Source organism: Eleutherodactylus coqui, chromosome 5 (genome assembly GCF_035609145.1).
Source record: "Eleutherodactylus coqui strain aEleCoq1 chromosome 5, aEleCoq1.hap1, whole genome shotgun sequence".
Classification (NCBI taxonomy): Eukaryota; Metazoa; Chordata; class Amphibia; order Anura; family Eleutherodactylidae; genus Eleutherodactylus; species Eleutherodactylus coqui.
Genome location: NC_089841.1, coordinates 36,213,275 through 36,233,324, shown reverse-complemented (window position 1 = coordinate 36,233,324; position 20,050 = coordinate 36,213,275). Strand labels below are relative to the sequence as shown.

Below are 20,050 nucleotides of genomic sequence, written 5' to 3'. Positions count from 1 at the left end.
ATCCTGAACCCCACACATCACACACAGCTCTACTCCATCCATCCTGATCCCCCACACATCACAGCTCTACTTCATCCATTCTGATCACCACACATCACACACATAGCTCTACGCAATCCATCGTGATCCCCCACACATCACACACACAGCTCTACTCCATCCATCCTGATCCCCCACACATCACACACAGCTCTTCTCCATCCATCCTGATCCACACACATCACACACAGCTCTCCTCCATCCATCCTGATCCCAACACATCACACACACAGCTCTACCCCATCCATCCTCACCCCCACACATCACACACATAGCTCTACTTCATCCATCCTTATCCCCACACATCACACACAGCTCTACTCCATCCATCCTGATCCCTACACATCACATACACAGGTATACTCCATCCATCCTGACCCCCACACAGCTCTATTCCATCCATCCTGATCCCCCACACATCACACACAGCTCTACTCCATCCATCCTGATCCCCCACACATCACACACAGCTCTACTCCATCCATCCTGATCCCCACACATCACACACAGCTCTACTCCATCCATCCTGATCCCCACACATCACACACACAGCTCTACTCCATCCATCCCGACCCCCCACACATCACACACCGACTCTACTCCATCCATCCGTATGCTGATTACCTCCTGGTCATGTGATCTCTGACTCCTCCCACACATGTGACTGATCCCATGACAGTGACACTATCACAGGTCCTGTAAGCACACGGCTGCCGTCCGGCTGTGTCGGGGGAGTTTTTTAAGGACCCTCTGAGGTCAGGTCACAGCAGTATAAGAGGCGGCTGGGAGGGCTGTGTTACTTGAGTTCTGTAGTAGATAGAAGGTTTGCAGGCGCCGGGTGAGTTGGGGGTGTGTTGGTAAGTACATGGGGGTGAGGTGGTAGGTGTGTGTCGGGGCTGTACAAGTTAGGTTGGTGGATTGAAAGGAACATTTGAGGGGAATGAGCGGGGGCAGGGGGGCTGGGGAGCCGGGAAGGGGCATCCTATGTGGTAGAGGGGAGGTTTGTAAGGTACCTTCTGTATGGTGGGGGAGGGGAGGTGCTGTAAGGCCGCTCACGCACACAGCGCTTTTTACTGCATTTTACCTCAGTGTTTCCATTGATTCGTTAAATACTGTTACCGTTCCCATGGAGGGCAGTGGGGCCTTGCAGACCAGCTTTTGGCATTGTTAATGCCATGATTTTTGAGCGCTGTTTGCCCTCTTTACGCGCCCTCTTCACCCGTCACAATGATGAATGCATTATAAAATGCTGTACGAAATCACGGTAAAACGCTGCGCTTGAAGCACGTTGTTTTACGGACACTGTGGGCGTGGCCTCGGGGCTCCTTCCCAGTTTTCTGCAGTAGAAAATCCACACCAAAATCCATCATTTTCATGCCTAGGGCCGCAGCATTGATGTGGGGTTTGACACAGATTTTGGGGCAGATCTGCAGCTGCTTTTATTTATTTATATTTTTCTGTGACATATAGGGCTATTTTTTTTAATGTTTTTCACTGACTTTTTTTCACTTTTTTAGTATTATTGGGGGTAAAAAAAATTTTTTTTTAACATTTAGAGTTTTTTTAATTAGATTTTCGTGAAAAAGTATGGGAATGGACGTTTCTCGAACATCTTGACATATATTATGTATGGTCTTGCATAACGGGCTGCATACGGCGACTGTTTTGTTGGCGTCGGCTATGAGTCATTTTTTAAATTTATATATTTTTATTTTATTCTGTAATGTTTTCTTACTTTTTTTTTTGTTTGTTTTTGTAGCCATTTTTTTTACCATCTATGACCCCCATAATGTCATACGGGATATCTGGGGGACATTCACGTGTTGTTTTTAAATTACACATTTTTTCCCTGTAGCTGGGGCATCCACAGGAGCCCAAGTAATAGGGGAAAAACATCCCCTGTAGTGACAAGACTCCACATTGCTGGAATGCAGTCTGCTGTACCGCTGACCTATCCTCATTTCATTTTATAGGTTTGTGTGAATGGGACGTTTCTACATTGCTCCTGCATTGACTCCATTTGTTATGTGCATTGTTCCCTATCGCCTCCCCCAACAGCATTTCCCCCACCTCTCTCATCTTATGGTCCTTTTATACATGATGATTATCGTTCTCCCGCAGGGTTTTGAACACTAATCGTCCTGTGTACTCTGCTTCAGCTGCCCTGCCTCCCTCCTGGCCGCTCTGTGTAGGATCCAGCGATGATGCTTGCGCAGAGTGAGCATCACAGGCATAGTGTGCCCGACCCTCATTGTATGTAAAAAGACCCTTAGTGTTGTTGGGCACATTTTGTTTATCAAAAGAGCAGTAAACCCATCCATCACCCCCCCCCCCTCCCATCCTGCTTCCCTGAAAATAAGACATACCCTGAAAATAAGACCTAGCATGATTTTCCAGAATTTTTGAGGATGCAAAATGATTTTTCAGGCTTTTTGAGGATGCTTGAAATATAAATCCTACTCTAAAATATACCCTTCCAACAGTTAATTAAAAAAGTCTATTTAAATAGTGTCCAGGCAGCTATACATGTAAAAAAGTTAAACCTTTTTGAACAAAAATTAATATAAGACACTGTCTTATTTTTGGGGAAACTGGGTACTAGCCCTGCAAGGATGGGCCCAGCTGGTTAGCTAATGTAATCTAACTGGCCACTCGCAGCTGTAGTCTTGTAGCTTGAGCTATAAATTAGTTTTGGCCTCAATGACACTCATGTGACTTGGTATGTATTGCGTGTCCTGTATGAATTGTCTAGAATCAAGCGTCTTTGCAGTTAAACAGAGCAGTTCAACAAGGCAGGAGACAGGTACACTCCACAATCACCCACACAATGCCCATACCCTCATTTTTGCACTAACCTCCACCGCTTTCCTCACTACAAGCCTTAACACTTTCTTCCCCAGTCGTCTCCACGACAGCACCAATTGAGATTGCCTCCTCCTGATAGGACAGGAACATACTGAGAGGTTAAAAGCTCCCCCCCTTCCCCACTTTCCTCATTGTCTTCCTGTCCTGCCAGGAGGCAGGATCTCTGAGAGGGGCTGGTGGAGAAGCCAGCCAGGATTACTTACAGGCGGATCGGAGGGCAGTGGGTCAGCCTGTCCTCCCTTCCCAGCCAGACGACTCCCGGGACGCCACATGGGGTGGTAACCCCCAGGCCAGGTTCCTCCCGCGGCGGCCCATGGGGGGTACAAAGCCAGTCCCCCTCGTCCTCCCTGCAGAGTTACAGCGCGGCGCTCCAGGAAGCCCTTTGACGTCGGCGGGCCGGGCTCCGCGTCACGTGTCCAGCACGATTACGTCATCGCGTCTGCATCAGGAGCGGAGGGGGCGGGGCTTAGCGCAGGAGCGCGAAAATTAAAAAAAAAATAAAAAAAATAGGAACCTGAGAGAAGCCAGAACAAACCAGCACTACAGGTCGCAGGGTGTCTGCGACACCGGTATAGTAATGAGTGCTCCAGCCCCAGAGACAGCTGAAACCTCAGCCTCAGCGGCCGTAAGTAGCCAGTGCGGCAAAAAATACAATGCAAATATCCAGTATGTTGTGTATGGAAAAATTGCATATTTACCCGCAAAAATGCTTTATTTGTCAGGGGGATAAAAAAGACATCCCCCCCAGAACAAAACTCAGAAAATGCGTGGAATGTGGGATAAAACTGCCAGCTACGTACCAGAGGCTTCTATGCAAGGCATGCGTAGCTAGGCTAGTTAAAGAGGAATCAGGGGGATTCATTGAGGACGTTAGGAAGCTGGTGAAAGAAGAGGTTAGATCAGCCCTAACGCCACTGCTGGCGCCGCCAGCGAAACGCCAGAAAAGGGCGTATGTTCCTGACGAGCCTTCCGACTCCGAGAGTTCTATCGGATCGGAGCAAGAGGAACAGGCGGCCGAGGAGTCCTCAGATGAGGAGGACTACAAAAGATACTTATTCCATCAGGACGACTTAACGGAATTGATTAAGTCAGTCAGGGCTACACTAAAAATGGAAGAGCCCAGAGAACCACGTACCCTACAAGATGAGATATTCGGGGGACTAGGCGAGAGGCGCAAGCATACCTTCCCTGTCTACAAGAATATCACCAAAATAATAGAAAGAGTGGAGGAAACCAGACGCAAGCTCCTTCTCCACTAGAGGGGTAAAAAGAAGGTACCCATTCAAGGAGGAAGTTTGCGCAAGCTGGGAGGAGGTACCTAAGGTAGACGTCCCAGTGGCCAAAGTAGCCAGGAAAACGACCCTGCCCTTTGAGGACGCCACACAGTTAAAAGATCCCATGGATCGCAAAGCTGAGGGCCTTCTAAAGAAATCATGGGAGGCAGCGGCAAACATACTTAGGCCAGGGACCGCAGCCACTTGTGTGGCGCGAACTCTGGGGGTATCGCTAGAACAGCTACAGCTACACCTAACCAATAAGACGCCGAGGGAACAGATCCTAAATTCCCTTCCGATCCTGCGTATGGCAACAAATTTCCTAGCGGACGCCGCGCCCGGCACTGTTAAACTCTCAGCGAAAGCTACAGCCCGATCTAACTCAGCCAGAAGAGTGTTATGGCTGAAATCGTGGTCAGGCGACCTAGCCTCAAAAAATAAGCTATGCGCCCTCCCGTTCTACGGCCAGTTTTTGTTCGGACCGGACCTTGACAAGATTCTAGAGAAGACGGCCGACAAAAAGAAGGGATTCCCGGAAGAAAAGCCACAGAGAGGGAAGACCTTCCGGGCCCCAGTGCAACAGCCAGAGGCCTACCGAGGCAAGGGCAAGACAGGCCGCTGGAGTTACCCCAAGGGGGGCAGAGGAAGGAACATCCTCTTTAACCCCCACCAGGGGGAGCCAAAGCAGAGACCCTGACGCCATCCCCGTAGGGGCAAGGCTGGGAAGCTTTGTGGATCAATGGGCCGCGATTTCCGAAGGCTCATGGATCCCAAAGATCTTACAGCAGGGATACCAGATAGAGCTGGTGTCCCTCCCCAGAAGAAAATTCATTATCACAGGAGGCTCCAAACAGTTACACCTACTAAGGCAAAGCGTTCGGGACCTGCAACAACTAAATGCAATATCCCCCGTACCGCAAAACGAGGAAACCCAGGGCCATTATTCCAGGCTCTTCCTAGTAAGAAAACCCTGCGGGAAACAGCGGATGATAGTGAACCTGAAACCTCTGAACACCTGCATCAGATACAGAAAATTCAAGATGGAGTCCATCTCCTCAACGATAAAGTTGATTCCCAAAGGAGCCTACATGGCATCCATCGATTTAAAGGATGCTTATTTCCACATACCGATCCACGAGGGGTCCCGGAAATACCTAAGGTTCGCAGTGGATATGGGCAAAGGAATAGAGCACCATCAATTCAGATGCCTGCCCTTCGGGATCTCCTCAGCACCCAGAATCTTCACCAAAATTATGGCAGAGGTAGCTGCCTACCTGAGGAAGAAGTCGGTCCTAATAGTACCCTACCTGGACGATATTTTAATAATAGCAGAGTCCAGAGAACTCCTAACGAAACACCTGAGGATAGTGCTAGAACTTCTCCAATCCTTAGGATGGATCATAAACTGGGAAAAATCCAGCCTAGATCCCGACAAACAGAAAACGTTTCTGGGTATAACGCTCGACTCAGAATCGCAATGCTCCTGCCTACCTGAGGAGAAAATACAAAAAATCCGACGGCTAGTCAAAACCTTTCTACGGAGACGATTATGCACAATTCGGGAAGCCATGTCTCTCCTGGGAAGCTTGACGTCATGCATTCCAGGAGTGGCATGGGCCCAGGCTCACACCAGAGCCCTGCAAGCCTCAGTCCTATCCACGTGGGACAAAAGGCAGTCCTCTCTAGGGACAAGAATGTACATCCCAAGCGCGGTGAAAACATTCCTGCGTTGGTGGACATCCCCAGCGAACCTGCAGAGAGGGGTTCATTGGCTACAAAACCCAGCCACTCACATCACAACGGATGCAAGCGCCTGGGGATGGGGAGCGCATGTGGGGAACCAGTTCTTTCAGGGCCCATGGCCTCAAAGGACAAAAGAACAGTCCTCAAATTACAGGGAACTACAGGCCGTATGGCAGGTCCTACAGCAGTTAGGGAACTCGCTACGGGACCAGCATAAAAAAATACTGTCAGACAATATTACCGCGGTCGCCCATATACGACACCAAGGGGGCGCAAGATCTCCCGCCCTGCAAAACATCGCACAGAAAATTTTCCACTGGGCAGAGGGCCGGATCCTCTCGATCACGGCAACCCATTTGAAGGGGACGCTAAACCAAAAAGCGGACTTTCTCAGCAGGAGGCAAATAGACCCAGGAGAATGGTCTCTCCCTGGAAGCATTCAGAATCCTGATCAACCAGTGGGGGACCCCACAATTGGACCTGTTCGCAACCAGGGCAAATGCCAAAGTAAGCAATTTCTTCTCCCTCTGGCCAGGAGATCGTCCGACAGCAGTAGACGCCCTAGGCCAAGACTGGGGAGAGGGGCTGGTGTACGCCTTTCCTCCTATACTATTGATCCCCAGAGTCTTACAACATTTCAGAACCCAGGTATGCACACTAATCCTGGCGACCCCCTTCTGGCCCAAAAGAAACTGGTTCGGTCTTCTAGCAACATTGAGCGTCCAGGACCCAGTCACCTTCCCTACCTGGACAGATCTTCTATCGCAGGGGCCACTGAACCATCCGAGCCTAGACAAGCTCCACTTAACAGCATGGCTCTTGAGGAATCCTCACTAAAAGAGAAGGGATTCTCAGAGAGAGTAGTAGAAACATTAATGTTCAGCAGAAAAAAGACTACCCACCTTATCTACCAGAAAGTTTGGAGAAGGTTTTCCTCATGGAGACAGGGAAGGGATCACGGGGATTCTATCCCGGACATCCCTCTAATCTTAGAGTTCTTGCAGGAGGGCCTAGAGATGGGCCTCTCTCCAAGCACCCTGAAGGTCCGGGTCGCAGCCCTTAGCGCCATATGTGACACAAAGTTCGCAGACAACAGATGGGTCAACAGGTTCCTAGCAGCAGCAACTAGATTACGGCCTAGGCCCATAAATCTTTTTCCAGACTGGAACCTTAATTGGGCCCTAAGGGCCATGACAACGGTACCATTCGAGCCGATCGAAGCACTACCCATAAAAATGCTTACTATCAAGACCATTTTCTTAGTAGCCATCACCTCCGCAAGACGGGTTAGCGAGCTGCAGGCCTTGTCCATTCGCCACCCGTTCCTGAAAATCTCGGACACCAAATTAGTATTTAAAACGGACACGGCGTTTATGCAAAAAGTAGTATCACATTTTCATAGGTCCCAAGACATAATAACCCCCTCATTTTTTAGTAAACCTAAAAACGAGGAAGAAAAAACCCTAAGCTGCCTGGACGTTAGGAGAGCAGTCCTAGGCTACATAGAGGCGACAAGCCACTGGAGGTGGGACGACAACTTGTTCGTCCAGTTCAGTGGCCCAAATAAAGGGAGCAAAGCAGCGAAAAGCTCCATAGCCAGGTGGATCCGCCTGGCCATCATAGAGTCCTATAAGGACCTCGGGAAGGAAATACCCTTACCTCTTAAAGCCCATTCTACAAGGGCAGTAGCATCCTCATGGGCTGAACATAGCTCAGCTTCGGTCGAGCAGACATGCAAAGCCGCAGTCTGGAAGAAACCCCACACGTTCGTTAAACACTATAGGGTAAAAAGTGCAGCAGGACGAGGACATGGCCTTCGGCCGCAAAGTCCTCTCGGCAGCAATCCCACCCTAGGGAAACTTTAGTTGGTACATCTCAATTGGTGCTGTCGTGGAGACGACTGGGGAAAAAATAGATTATACTTACCCGATAATCGGGTTTCCAGTAGTCTCCACGACAGCACCCGTACCTTCCCCCCCTAAATTGATAGAAAAGAAACTATAGAATATAATATAAAAAATATATATAATATAATTTTATAATTTAAAAAAAAAAAACCCAGTTAAGGGGAAAATTTTAAAGTTGAGCTCCTACCCCGGCAATTCGTTAGAATCCACTGAGGAAAGTGGGGAAGGGGGGGGAGCTTTTAACCTCTCAGTGTCCTATCAGGAGGAGGCAATCTCAATTTGTGCTGTCGTGGAGACTACTGGAAACCCGATTATCGGGTAGGTATAATCTATTTTTTCCTACGCCCAGCCCAACACACTCCATCCAGATCAGCCCATCCTTGCTCTCCTCGCCCATCCATAGCTCTCACACACTCCTCACCTTCCTCAAATGCCTCTATATCCCTCTCACCACTGCCAGAAGAGACACCACAGCCACCCTCACACATCACCCAATCACGTGTTCACCCTCGTTACCCTACTACTTTTACCTGTGGAGGATTTCTCCCCTGGTCCACCACACACTGCTTCCTGCCAAAACCTCCCTCCAAGCCCAACCATTAGCCCATGTGCACACTCTTTCAACTGCACCCTTTGGAACTCCCAATCCGCGTGCAACAAAATCCCAACCATCCTCGACCTCTACGCTTCCAATCGTCTCAACCTGCTCACCCTTACTGAGATGTGGATACAGCAGTCTGATTCAGCCTCCCCCACTGCATTGTGCTTTGATAGCATGCTGTTCTCCCACACCCCCAGATCAGACGACAGGTGCGGCATAGGAGAAGTTGTTCTCTTGTCAAATTGTACCTTCCAGATCACCCCCCGACTCCCTCCCTCTTCTTCCATTGTTCAAAGTCCATACTTTCCCTGCATGTCGCTGTCATCTACCCCACCCGCCTGTTCCTGGACCACTTCGCCACCTGGCTTCCACTTTGCCAACATCCCCACTAACAACGCCATCTCCCCATCTGCCTCCCAGCTTTTAACGCTCACCTCCTCCCTCGGCTTATCACACCTCTCAGACTCCAACACTCTTGACCTAACTCTTTGCTCCTCCTCTGCTCTGCCTCCCACTTCACTAACTTCCTACTCTCAGACCACAACCTCTTCTTTTTCTCCATAAGGCATTCTAGCATCGTCCTAGATCTTTCCACCTATCGCACCTCTAGGAACCTCAGACTGTTCACACCCAACAGTCTGCCGAGGCCTTACAGTCTTCCCTGTCCCCCATATCTCTACTCTCATGCCCCAACCTGGCTGTCAAACACTACACCACCCTCAGACGTGCCCTGGATGAGGCGGTACCCTCTGTGATCTCAACCATCCACCACAGACCACGAAAACCACAGCTCACGCCCAAAAGGCACTGCTTTTGGTGATGCTCTAGGTGTGCTGAACGCCACACTTCAAATTTCACCCACTTCAAATTTATACTCAAAACATATAACCTCGCCCTCCACTATGAAAAACAAGTTTATATCCCCTCCCTCGTCTCCTCACTATCCCAAAAGCCCAAAAGACTCTTCAACATCTTTCAAACCCTCCTCAGCCCCCAAGCATCCATGACAGATCTTATTGCTGGAGAGCTAGCCGCTCACTTCAAGGAAAAATCGTAAATCTCTGCAAAGAAATCTCCGAACATTACATGGCTAGCCCTGATCCTGGTCTCTTCATCACTGCATCATCACTCATTCACTATCTATACTGGAACCAATGACAGAGAAAGAAGTCTCCAGACTGCTCTCCGCTGCTTGTCCCACCACCTGCGCTAGAGCCCTTCTTCCCTCACACCACCTCTGGTCCCTTTCCCTGGCTGTCATTACCCACCTCACCAGCATCTTCAACTTCTTCCTAACCTCTGGTATTTTCTCCTCCTCATTCAAACACTTCATCATATCTCTGCTAAAAAAAAAAAAGACTCTTGACCTGACCGAAACTGCCAACTACTGACCCATCTCCATTCCTCCCCTTCGTTTCCAAACTACTTGAATGCCTGGTCTATTCCCACCTTACACACTTTTTCTCTGATAACTCTCCTCGACCCCCTCCAGTCCGGCTTTTGCCCCCTACATTCGACCAAAGCCACCCTCACTAAAAGATCAAGCGACCTGATGATGGCCAAATTGAGGGGTGACTACTCCCTACTAATTCTCCTTAATCTCTCTGCTGCATTTCCCATGCTTCGTTCCATCAGCCTAAAGGACACTGCCCTCTCCTGGTTCTCCTCCTATCTCTGTGACTGATCTTTCAGCTCCTTATCACTGCTGGAGTTCCCCAGGGCTCGTTTTCGGTCCCCTCCTCTTCTTTATCTACACAGGCCTAATTGGACAAACCATCCACAGATTCGGCCTCCAATACCATCTCTATGCTGATGACACCCAGTTATACACCTCTTCTTGCAACATCTCTGTACCTTTCCTCCAAAATATCACTGACTGTCTGTCCGCTGTCTCTAACACCATATTCTCCCTTTTTCTCAAACTTAACCTTTTCAAAAACTGACCTCCTTGTCTTTCTGCTTTTAACCAGCTGACCTCCCCCCAACATCTCCATATCAGATCAGGCACCATCATAACCCCCAGACAGCACACCCACTACCTTGGGGTCACACTGGATTATGGCTTCTTCTTTACCCATTCCCCATATCCAATCTCTGACCCTAATATGCCACCTGCACCTCAGGAATATTGCTCAAATCCATCCATTCCTCACCACAAACATGCTGTAGATGCACATTGTCGCTCTTATCCATTCCCGAATAGACTATTGCAACTTGCTGCTCATTGGCTTTTCCCGCACTAGACTTTCCCCTCTCCAATACTAAACGCGGCAGCTGGGCTCTTCTTCCTACCCAGCCGCACTGGTTGCCCATACACTACAGAACGCCTCACCCACAATGCTCTCCATGGTGCCGCACCAACGTTTGGATGGGAGGAAAGCGATATACATAACCCAGCCCACGCGTAGTGCTCTGCTAATACACTCAAACTAAACACCCCTCTAATACAAACTTCACATGCTCATCTCTAGGGCTTCTCTAGAGCTGCAGCAGTCCTTTGGAATGCTCTACCCTAAAACATCCGGATAATCCCTGACGCACGGAACTTCAGACGCGCATTAAAGACGTACACCTTAATAGAAGCATACCAAACCTCCTGATCTAGTCCCCCCACAATATGCCCCCTGTCTCTCCCTATGGCTTTCCACTTTTGCGTATTATGTACACCTCCTGCCCTGTTTGTGTCCTAAAAACTGTTACATACTATCATCGCATTGCTATTCCCCACCCTCCATATGTCCAGATTGCACCAGGGAGGCTTGGATGCAACTTGCATCAGACATCTGTCCGTGTGCTGGTCAGTATATGGGCGGCCCCCACACTGACGTTCCTTTTCATGTCATGTGATACAGACAAGAATAGGACGTGCGATGCGTTCTTTCATGCAGATCATCGGTTCACATGGGGGGAAAAATGGCTGTGTCCAAAGTGCTGTAAGCTATAATGGGTCTGTGTGCGGTCCGTGAATTGTCACAAACAGCACATGGAGCCAAATGCACTAGTGTGGTGGAGGACTAAGGCCAATGTAGGTTCATTGTTGAGCGATCATTGCTCTGAGGCAGCCATGTACATTGTGGTCCATACTGGCTGTTGAGGTTGTTCATACTGGCCATGTATCTTCACTGATGATGGGCAAATGAAAAATTATCTTTCTGGAAATCTTTTTTCAAAGAAAGATCATTCATGGGTAAAAAAAAAAAATCTATATATTTTCTCTTGACTATTTGGAAAAGTTATCAGTGTTGAAAATTTTTCCTGACAATGACTGCTTGACATCGGTTGGCTGAAAGGATAATGCGCTATTCATTTTTCACCTGATCTACAATCTTTTATGCTGAAATTATTCATTTTCATCAACTTTTCTGTGATGTGTATAATGACCTCCCTTTCCAGCAATGCACAAAGCAAATAAAGACATTTAAAAATGTAAAAGCAGTAAATAGGGATGAGCATTGCCCTTAGCGAGTACCTGCCCGCTCGACAGACAAGGTTCACGTGTCGGCGGGGGGGGGGGGGGGGACGGAGGGTGGATATCTCTCCCTCTCTCTCTCCGCCCCCCCCCCCCCCCCGCCCCCCTCTGCTCACTACCGCTACTCACTGCTTCCCCGCGCCGGCACCCGAACCTTGTCTCTTGAGCGGGCAGGTACTCGCTAAGGACAATGCTCGCTCGAGCAATTGCCCTTAGCGAGTATGCTCGCTCATCTCTAGTAGTAAAACCTAACAAAAAGCTATACAATTTTATCACCATAATTAGTTACCCTCCGAATATATTCAACGTGTGATTTTCACGGCACGGTGAATGCTGTGCGAACAAAACTCGGAAAATTATGGAGGAATTTTTCCACTACACAAATTTTCTTAATACACTAAATGGTGGCATTAAAAGTTACAAACCATCACTCAACAGTCAGCTCTCATAGTTAGGCTGCAAAAATATGTTGGGGGTGACAACACAAAAGGGAAAAAATGGCTGCGTGAATGGGCTAAAAGAAAACTGTCAGTTTTATGTCACCTGTACCACAGTAGCATGCATGCTTCATGTTTGTGGAGATCGTTGGGATCCCTGTTCTCAGGGTTGGTTGGGGGGTCTCAAAGGTCCAACCAGCCCCCCCCCCCCCCTTCTCTCTGATCATTACATTTTCATACATTCTCCACAGGATAGGGGACAACTTGATGCTTGATGGGTGTCTGACCATTTGCTAAAAAACTCATTTAAAACTTTAAATTAAACTTTTTTTTTTTCATGGGACTTTTTTTTCTGCTTTTCACAGTCTAATCTTCCTTCCTTTCAGGTTCCTATAATACAGGATCCACGGACATGTAAGATAAATTTTCTGACTGATCTGTGAGGGATGGAGATGGACCGAAACAAGATGGCAGAGAGTGTATTAAATCTCACTCTAGAGATGCTCTTCCAGCTTACTGGAGAAGTAAGAGATTCTGATGATGTCAGATTACATAATACTTATCTATGATAATAACAGATGATGTCACCGGAGAGGGTGGAGATTCTAATTATATCACATTACATCATTCACATCTATGGTAATAACTGATGATGTCACTGGAGAGGTGATGGACTCTGGAAATGTCTGTAGTGATATTTATCACTGTCTCTCCATATACAGGATTACACAGTAGTGAAGAAGACCTCTAGTGATGGCTATCGGGTCCTTGTGTGTGATGGATGGGGAAGACCCCTGAGCCCAATCACGGGGCCCCCACCTCACCCCCTGATACATGAGGACATCAATGTACAGAAGATTCTAGAACTCACCTACAAGATGATTGAGCTGCTGACTGGAGAGGTGATGCTGCAGGGAATGCTGGGACATTATACAGTGACAGCACTGGAGGCTTCTGGGTGATGACTGTATATTGTGTTGTCAGATTCCTATAAGGTGTCAGGATGTCGCTGTCTATTTCTCCATGGAGGAGTGGAAGTATTTAGAAGGACACAGGGATCTGTACAAGGAGGCCATGATGGAGACCCGCCAGCCGCTCCCATCACCAGGTAATAGACAGGACTAAATACACGGAGACTTTATTATCTGTATGTACAGAATGACTTCAGTGTCTGTCTGTGTTTCCTCCAGTTCCATCCAGTAAGAGAAGCCCACCAGAGAGATGTCCCCGTCCTCTTCTTCCACAGGACCATCAGGTAGATGGAGATGTCCCTCTGATCTGTAGAAAGCTGTGAAGCTCTTGTCTTCAGTCTTATTAGATGTCTTCTACTTGTGTGATGAGGCCGGTGGAGATGGCAGGATTACCGCTGACCAGAGACATTACATGTTGTCTGAATCTTCTCCCAGTTTTCTGGCGGTGGAGACTGCTGGTGGGAATAAGGAGCCAACAGGTTGGATTTATCTATCTGCTCCTTTATTTCCCTTTGAGTCAAATGCAGTGTCTGAGGAGCGGGCCCTAGTCTAGGAGACAGTGGGGATTAGTTGTAGGCCTTGTCACAGCGGCACTACTGTCTCCCAACCGGAGGGTAGCCAGGGACACGTCCAACAGGGCTGCGGGTAGGCTATCAAAGTACTGGGTAACCGAGAACTGAGTTACCTTGGTTATTCCTTTTTGGGTTTTCCTTGGTTCCTTCTACTGCGATGAAGCTGGATGATGAAATGATGGTCCACACGCAAAGTATAGTTGGGAGCGGTCGGCAATGTTGCTTTATTTGGAATACCAATTCTAAACAGTTCAATATTACATAGGCCAAAGCACAGCACGGGCGTAGGCAGAATTGGTAATGAAAGAGGGAGGCAGAACACAGGATGAATATGGGGACCACAGTCCTAGTTATCTGTGCAGCTCTGCTCCTGGAAAATAACACACTCCTTTCCTCTCTGGACTCTCAACCTGTCAACACTTACTCTTTCAGATTTGGGGGGGAGTAGGGGGGGGGGGAGGGTACCATCCTGCTGATAGAACACTAGGAATGTGCATCTTCTATGCACAGTGACGGGAACACCTTGTTGCATAACAATTGCAGATAATTGGCAGCAGTGAGGTTAGCATTGATGGAGAATGGGCCCACTCTCTTCGTACCCCACACACCACCTTGTAACTGTTTGTGCACCAACCATCTTGGAGGTATCTGTCCAGTGCAGGTTTGTGTTGGACCAGTAGCAAAGGTTTTGTTCACCTCCCCATTCATGTAGAATTTTGCTTCATCACTGAACAGTACCGTCTCTATAAAGTCTGGCTCCCATTGCAATTATTATGACACCCACTCTGAAAACTCAACACCGCAAGCGGGATCGTCCTCACTGGGATGATGCCACAACTGGTTGTTGTATAGGTGCCATTTTTGCGTAACCAGTATCCGCCCCTGGATGGTTTGACTCGCGTTACTCTCTTGTGGCAGAAGCCTGGTGCTACGATGTGAGCTCTTGTAAAAGGAGCGCATTGTTTTTGTTTCATCTGTGGCAGTTTTGTTACATCCACTTTTTGGCAGATCTAGCACAAGACCGGTTTGGCAAGCAATATGCCAACTGTGCCATGGCGGATAGGTGCTCTGTTAGGGTGCCAACCAATAAAATCCACTGCAGTGACTCTGGTGCTGTGCTCACTGGAGATCAGCACAATCTTTCAGCTCCTTGTTTGTTAATCTCATAGACATATCTATGGATTCCTCATCAAATTCTCTATCTGGTACATATGTCGCATGCATCCCTTCCCGTTTTAAAATATCGTCTTGGTTCCATGATGGTGGCTTTCAAAATGGCCACCATGTTGGATACCACTCTTCATAGATTTGCCCTCTTCCCCTTCGCACCATGCCACACATAGGATGACGATCCCAACCACAGTTTTCCATTCGGGTGTCTCCATACCTTTGAATCTGTGTGTGTGTGTAAACTTATTTTTTGCAGGTGCAAATTCTAAGTTTTACTATGGGGTGCAGAGTGTTAGGGCAGCAGAATGCAGTCCTAATCTCTCATTCATGACCTGAAGGTTGTGGGTTCAATCCCTGCGTGGTTCAGGTAGCTGGCTCAAGGTTGACTCAGCCTTCCATTTTTCCGAGGTCAGTAACCAGCTTGCTGGACGGGAAAAGATGACTAGGGAAGGCAATGCCAAACAACCCCACAGAAACAGTCTGCCAAGAAAACGTCATGACGTGCTGTCATCCTAGGATTCAGTCACAACTCGGTGCTTGCAGCAGGAGACTCTACCATGGGGCCCCATGAGTTCTTTGTACGCCCGTGCTTCTATTTTCAGCCTACTCAATTTATAGATCCCTATCATGTCGTGAGTTTGGGTCAGTAGACCCACAATTTGGTTTGGACACTCATCTGTAAAATACACCCTTAATATGTTTTGTCTAAAACTGACAAAAAGAAGGTTTGGGTGGTCTACTCATGTACTGAGTGAGCATTCTTTTGTATTCAAATTATGAGCTTGGTTCTGGTGCTGTATATATGTTAAAGAGGTAAAAAAAAAGTGAAGGCTGGGAGTATAGAGTGGAGCCAGACCATGCCCACCCATTGTAGCTAATAGACGCACAGTTTTGCCCATCCTTTGTGTCCATGGTTGGTTGGGTGTGGCTAGGTGCACAGTATATTTCCATCCTTATGCCTGCCCCTCTAGTCATGGTCCAGTGCTTTGTGCTTGCCCCCCGGGGAAGATCATTTTTGTCATCCTGATAATTAAGTCTTTTCTGGTCATGTAAAACATTCCACATGACTTCTACAACCATCTACTAACTTTTTCAATATTTGCCTCACAGCTTTTATATCAGGATGAAGATTTGACCAATGTCAATACTATTGTGACAGTCAAAGAGGAGTTTGTAGAGGAGATTCCTGCAGGTAACCGGCCAGGTGAGTAGTAACAACTGAATATAGCTTTTATTGACTTGTAACTAGCGATATTCTATCCCAGCCGTAGACAGTCAGCCCTATAGTCTAAGTGAATAGCGTTTACTGTTCATGCTGATTCAATGGAAGAAGAAATCCTCTATATTGGCAAACCTATTCTGACTGGAATCTTTAAGTGATGCTTTGCCCCAAGCTAAGTGAAATTCTCAATGATTCAAAATTAATTTTATCAATCATACATTACTAGATGTGTCACATCCATGACAGGGCCCAAGTCACAATAGTGTTATTAAAAATGGTAAAATCTGTTTTTCTTGGCAGATGACGGTACCGGAAACTCAGAGGGACGTCTGATAGCTGCAGATTGTAAAGTAGAGGATTGTGGTATCACACAAGATGCATATGAAAAACCTACCATTATGCCAGATATCCCCTCAGCCCTTCACAGCAAAGATCCAGCATCTGATCCTCTTATTCAAGTCCCATCTTCTGATTCATCACAGACTGATAAGCAGAAGAAAAGTCACACAAGACGAGAATATCAAAGAACTCAAACAAGGGAGAAGCCGTATTCATGTTCAGAATGTGGGAAATGTTTTAAACTTAAAAAATCTCTTGTTCAACATCAGAGAAATCACACAGGAGAGAAGCCGTATTCATGTTCAGAATGTGGGAAATGTTTTATTTCAAGATCAAATCTTGCTTACCATCAAAGATGTCACTCAGAAAAGAAGCCATTTTCATGTTCGGAATGTGGAAAATGTTATACTGCTAAAGCATCTCTTGTTAAACATCATAAGATAGTTCACACAGGGAAGAAGCCATATTCATGTTTGGAATGTGGAAAATGTTTTCATATTAAATCATATCTTGTTGTACATCAGAGAATTCACACAGGAGAAAAACCATTTTCATGTTCAGAATGTGGCAAATGTTTTACTACAAATGCAGATCTTGTTGCACATCAGAGAACTCACACAGGTGAGAAGCCATATTCATGTTTGGCATGTGGGAAATGTTTTTATTTTAAAAAACATCTTGTTGTACATCAGAAAATTCATGCAGAAGTAAAACCATTTTCATGTTCAGAATGTGGGAAATGTTTTACTGCAAACTCAGATCTTGTTGTTCATCTGAGATCTCACACAGGGGTGAAGCCATTTTCATGTCCAGAATGTAAGAAATGTTTTTCACTAAAATCAAATCTTGTTAAACATCAGCGAACTCACACTGGGGTGAAGCCATTTTCGTGCTCATATTGTGGTAGATCATTTCCTGTTAAAGCAAATCTTGTTGCACATCAAAGAACCCATACAGCAGAAAAGCCATTTTCATGTTCAGAATGTGGGAAATGCTTTACAGCTAAATCAAATCTTGTTAAACACCAGATAATTCACACAGAGGAGAAGCCATTTTTATGTTCAGAATGTGGGAAAGGTTATAGGGTTAAAGTAGATCTGGTCAGACATCAGAGAAGTCATGCTGCAGATAAGCCATTTTCATGTTCACAATGTGGAAAATCTTATCTTGCTAAAGCAAATCTTGTTGAACATCAAAGAACTCACACAGGGGAGAAGCCATTTACATGTTCGCAATGTGGAAAATGTTTTACATCAAGATCAAATCTCACCAAACATCAGAAAATTCACACGTGAGAGAAGCTTTTGTTGTGTTCAGAAATGTGGGAAAGGTTAAATCGGATCTTGTCAGACATCAGAGAAACCTCAGCGGGGAAAAGCCATTTTCATGTTCAGAATGTGGAAAATGTTTTATGTGGAAAGCACATCTTGTTCAACATTAAAAAAAAAATCACGGAGAAGCAATAATCATGCTCAAAATGTGGGAAATGTTTAACTTTCTAATCATATCTTATTCGACATCGAAAAATTCATACAGACGAGAAGCAATTTTTAGCTTCAGAATGTAATAAATGGTTTAGCCAGAAACAGAATCTTGCCATGCATCAGAGCACTCACCGCAGAAGCCATTTTCACATTTTGAATGTGGGAAATGTTTAATACAGAAAGCAGTTATTTTCAGACATCACATAATGCACATGGACAAGCCATTTTCATGTTCAGAATGTGGAAAATCTTTTTCCAATAAATCAAATCTTGTTAGCCCCTTCCCGCTCCAGGATGTACATTTACGTCCAGGAGCGTCGGGGTATGTATGCAAAGAGGTCGCGGGGCGACCTCTCTGCATACAGCGCGGGCGTCAGCTGTTTATTACAGACACCCGCGGGCAATAGCTGCGATCGTCCGTTTGGCCGATTGCGGCTATTAACCCTTTAAATGCCGCTGTCAATTCTGACAGCGGCATTTAAATCCCCTGAACGATGTTCGTTGGTCCCGCATGGCGACCCCTGCTGTGAGATCGGGGGAGCCGTGCAGGTGTCATGGTAGCCTGGGGCCTTAGCAGACTGCCTATCAAGCCATCCCCATGGGGTGGCTTGATAGACTGCTTGTCAAATAGCAGTATGACGTAATGCTATAGCATAACATCATACTGCAGAAGCGATCAAAGCATCGCTGGTTGTAGTCCCCCAGGCGGACTTTAAAGTAAAGTAAAAAAAAAAAAAAAAAAAGAATCAATAAAGTTTTATTAATTGTAAAAAAAAAAGTTATAAAAGTTTAAATCACCCCCCTTTTGCCATATCTATTATTAAAAAAATCTAAATCATAAAATAAAAATACATATTTGCTATCGCCGCGTCCGAAAAAGTCCAATCTATCAAAGTAGTGCAATATTTTTCCCGCACGGTGAACGTCATCCGAAAAAAAAAAATAAAGAACGCCAAAAAAGCACTTTCAGTTACCCTGTCTCCCAGAAAAAACGCAATAAAAAGCGATCAAAAAGTCATATGTTTTCCGAATTGGTACGATCAGAAACTATAGGACATCTTGCAAAAAACGAGCCCTCGCTCAACTATGTCGATTGGAAAAATAAAGTTATTGTGCGCACAAAATGACAGCAGAAAATAATTGAAAAAATTAAATCTTTGAAAAAAAAAAGAGTAGTATAGTAAAAAGAAAAAACCTATACAAGTTTGGTATCGTAGCAATCATACCGACCCATAGAATAAAGTTATGATGTCATTTTTGTTGCAATTTGTGCGCTGTAGAAACAAGATGCACTAAAAGATGGCGGAATGTCGTTTTTACTTTTTTTTTTTAATTTTACTCCACTTATAATTTTTTTTAAAGTTTTTCAGTACATTATATGGTACTTTAAATAGCACCATTAAAAACTACCGTATTTTCCGGCGTATAAGATGACCTTTTAACCCCGAAAAATCTGCTCTGCAGTCAGGGATTGTCTTATACGCCGGTAATACAAAAAAAAGTGTCAAAAAAAAAAAGCAATACTCACCTTCCCCGGTGTTCTGAGGCGCTGCTGCAGGCTGTCGCTCCCTCCTCATCCCTGACAGAGCATTGCTTTTTGGATGCAGGGCTTGAAATTCCCGCCTCCAGAAAGCTAATGCTGTGATTGGCTAACACGCTCCGTCAGCCAATCACAGCCATTCAATAACATCATTGAATGGCTGTGATTGGCTGACGGCATGTGTGTTAGCCAATCACAGCCATTCAATGATGCCATTGAATGGCTGTGATTGGCTGACTGTGCGTGTGTTAGCCATTCACAGCATTAGCTTTCTGGAGGCGGGAATTATACGCCCAGTCGCCTTATGCGCCGGAATATACGGTACAACTAGTCCTGCAAAAAACAAGCCTTCATACAGTGAGGTCGATTGATAAATAAAGGAGTTATGATTTTTTTAAAGGGGGGGGGGAGGAAATA

The 20,050-nt window shown here is 46.3% G+C and overlaps 1 protein-coding gene across 4 annotated transcripts; it reads left to right on the top strand.

The window, feature by feature from the left end:
- Positions 1–735: 735 nt before the first annotated feature.
- Positions 736–19,746, top strand: LOC136629153 (zinc finger protein ZFP2-like). Of its 4 annotated transcripts, none has more exons than XM_066605307.1 (7): positions 736–877; positions 12,722–12,859; positions 13,058–13,237; positions 13,320–13,443; positions 13,526–13,590; positions 16,159–16,252; positions 16,571–19,746. In XM_066605307.1, exons 2-7 carry the CDS (start codon positions 12,782–12,784, stop codon positions 17,902–17,904), a joined length of 1,875 nt encoding a protein of 624 aa, XP_066461404.1. In that variant the 5' UTR covers positions 736–877; positions 12,722–12,781; the 3' UTR covers positions 17,905–19,746. The 4 variants fall into 4 exon arrangements, with proteins under 4 accessions (XP_066461404.1, XP_066461403.1, XP_066461406.1 ...); XM_066605306.1 differs by having other exon boundaries at positions 736–896; XM_066605309.1 differs by lacking the exon at positions 13,058–13,237 and having other exon boundaries at positions 736–896.
- Positions 19,747–20,050: the final 304 nt, after the last annotated feature.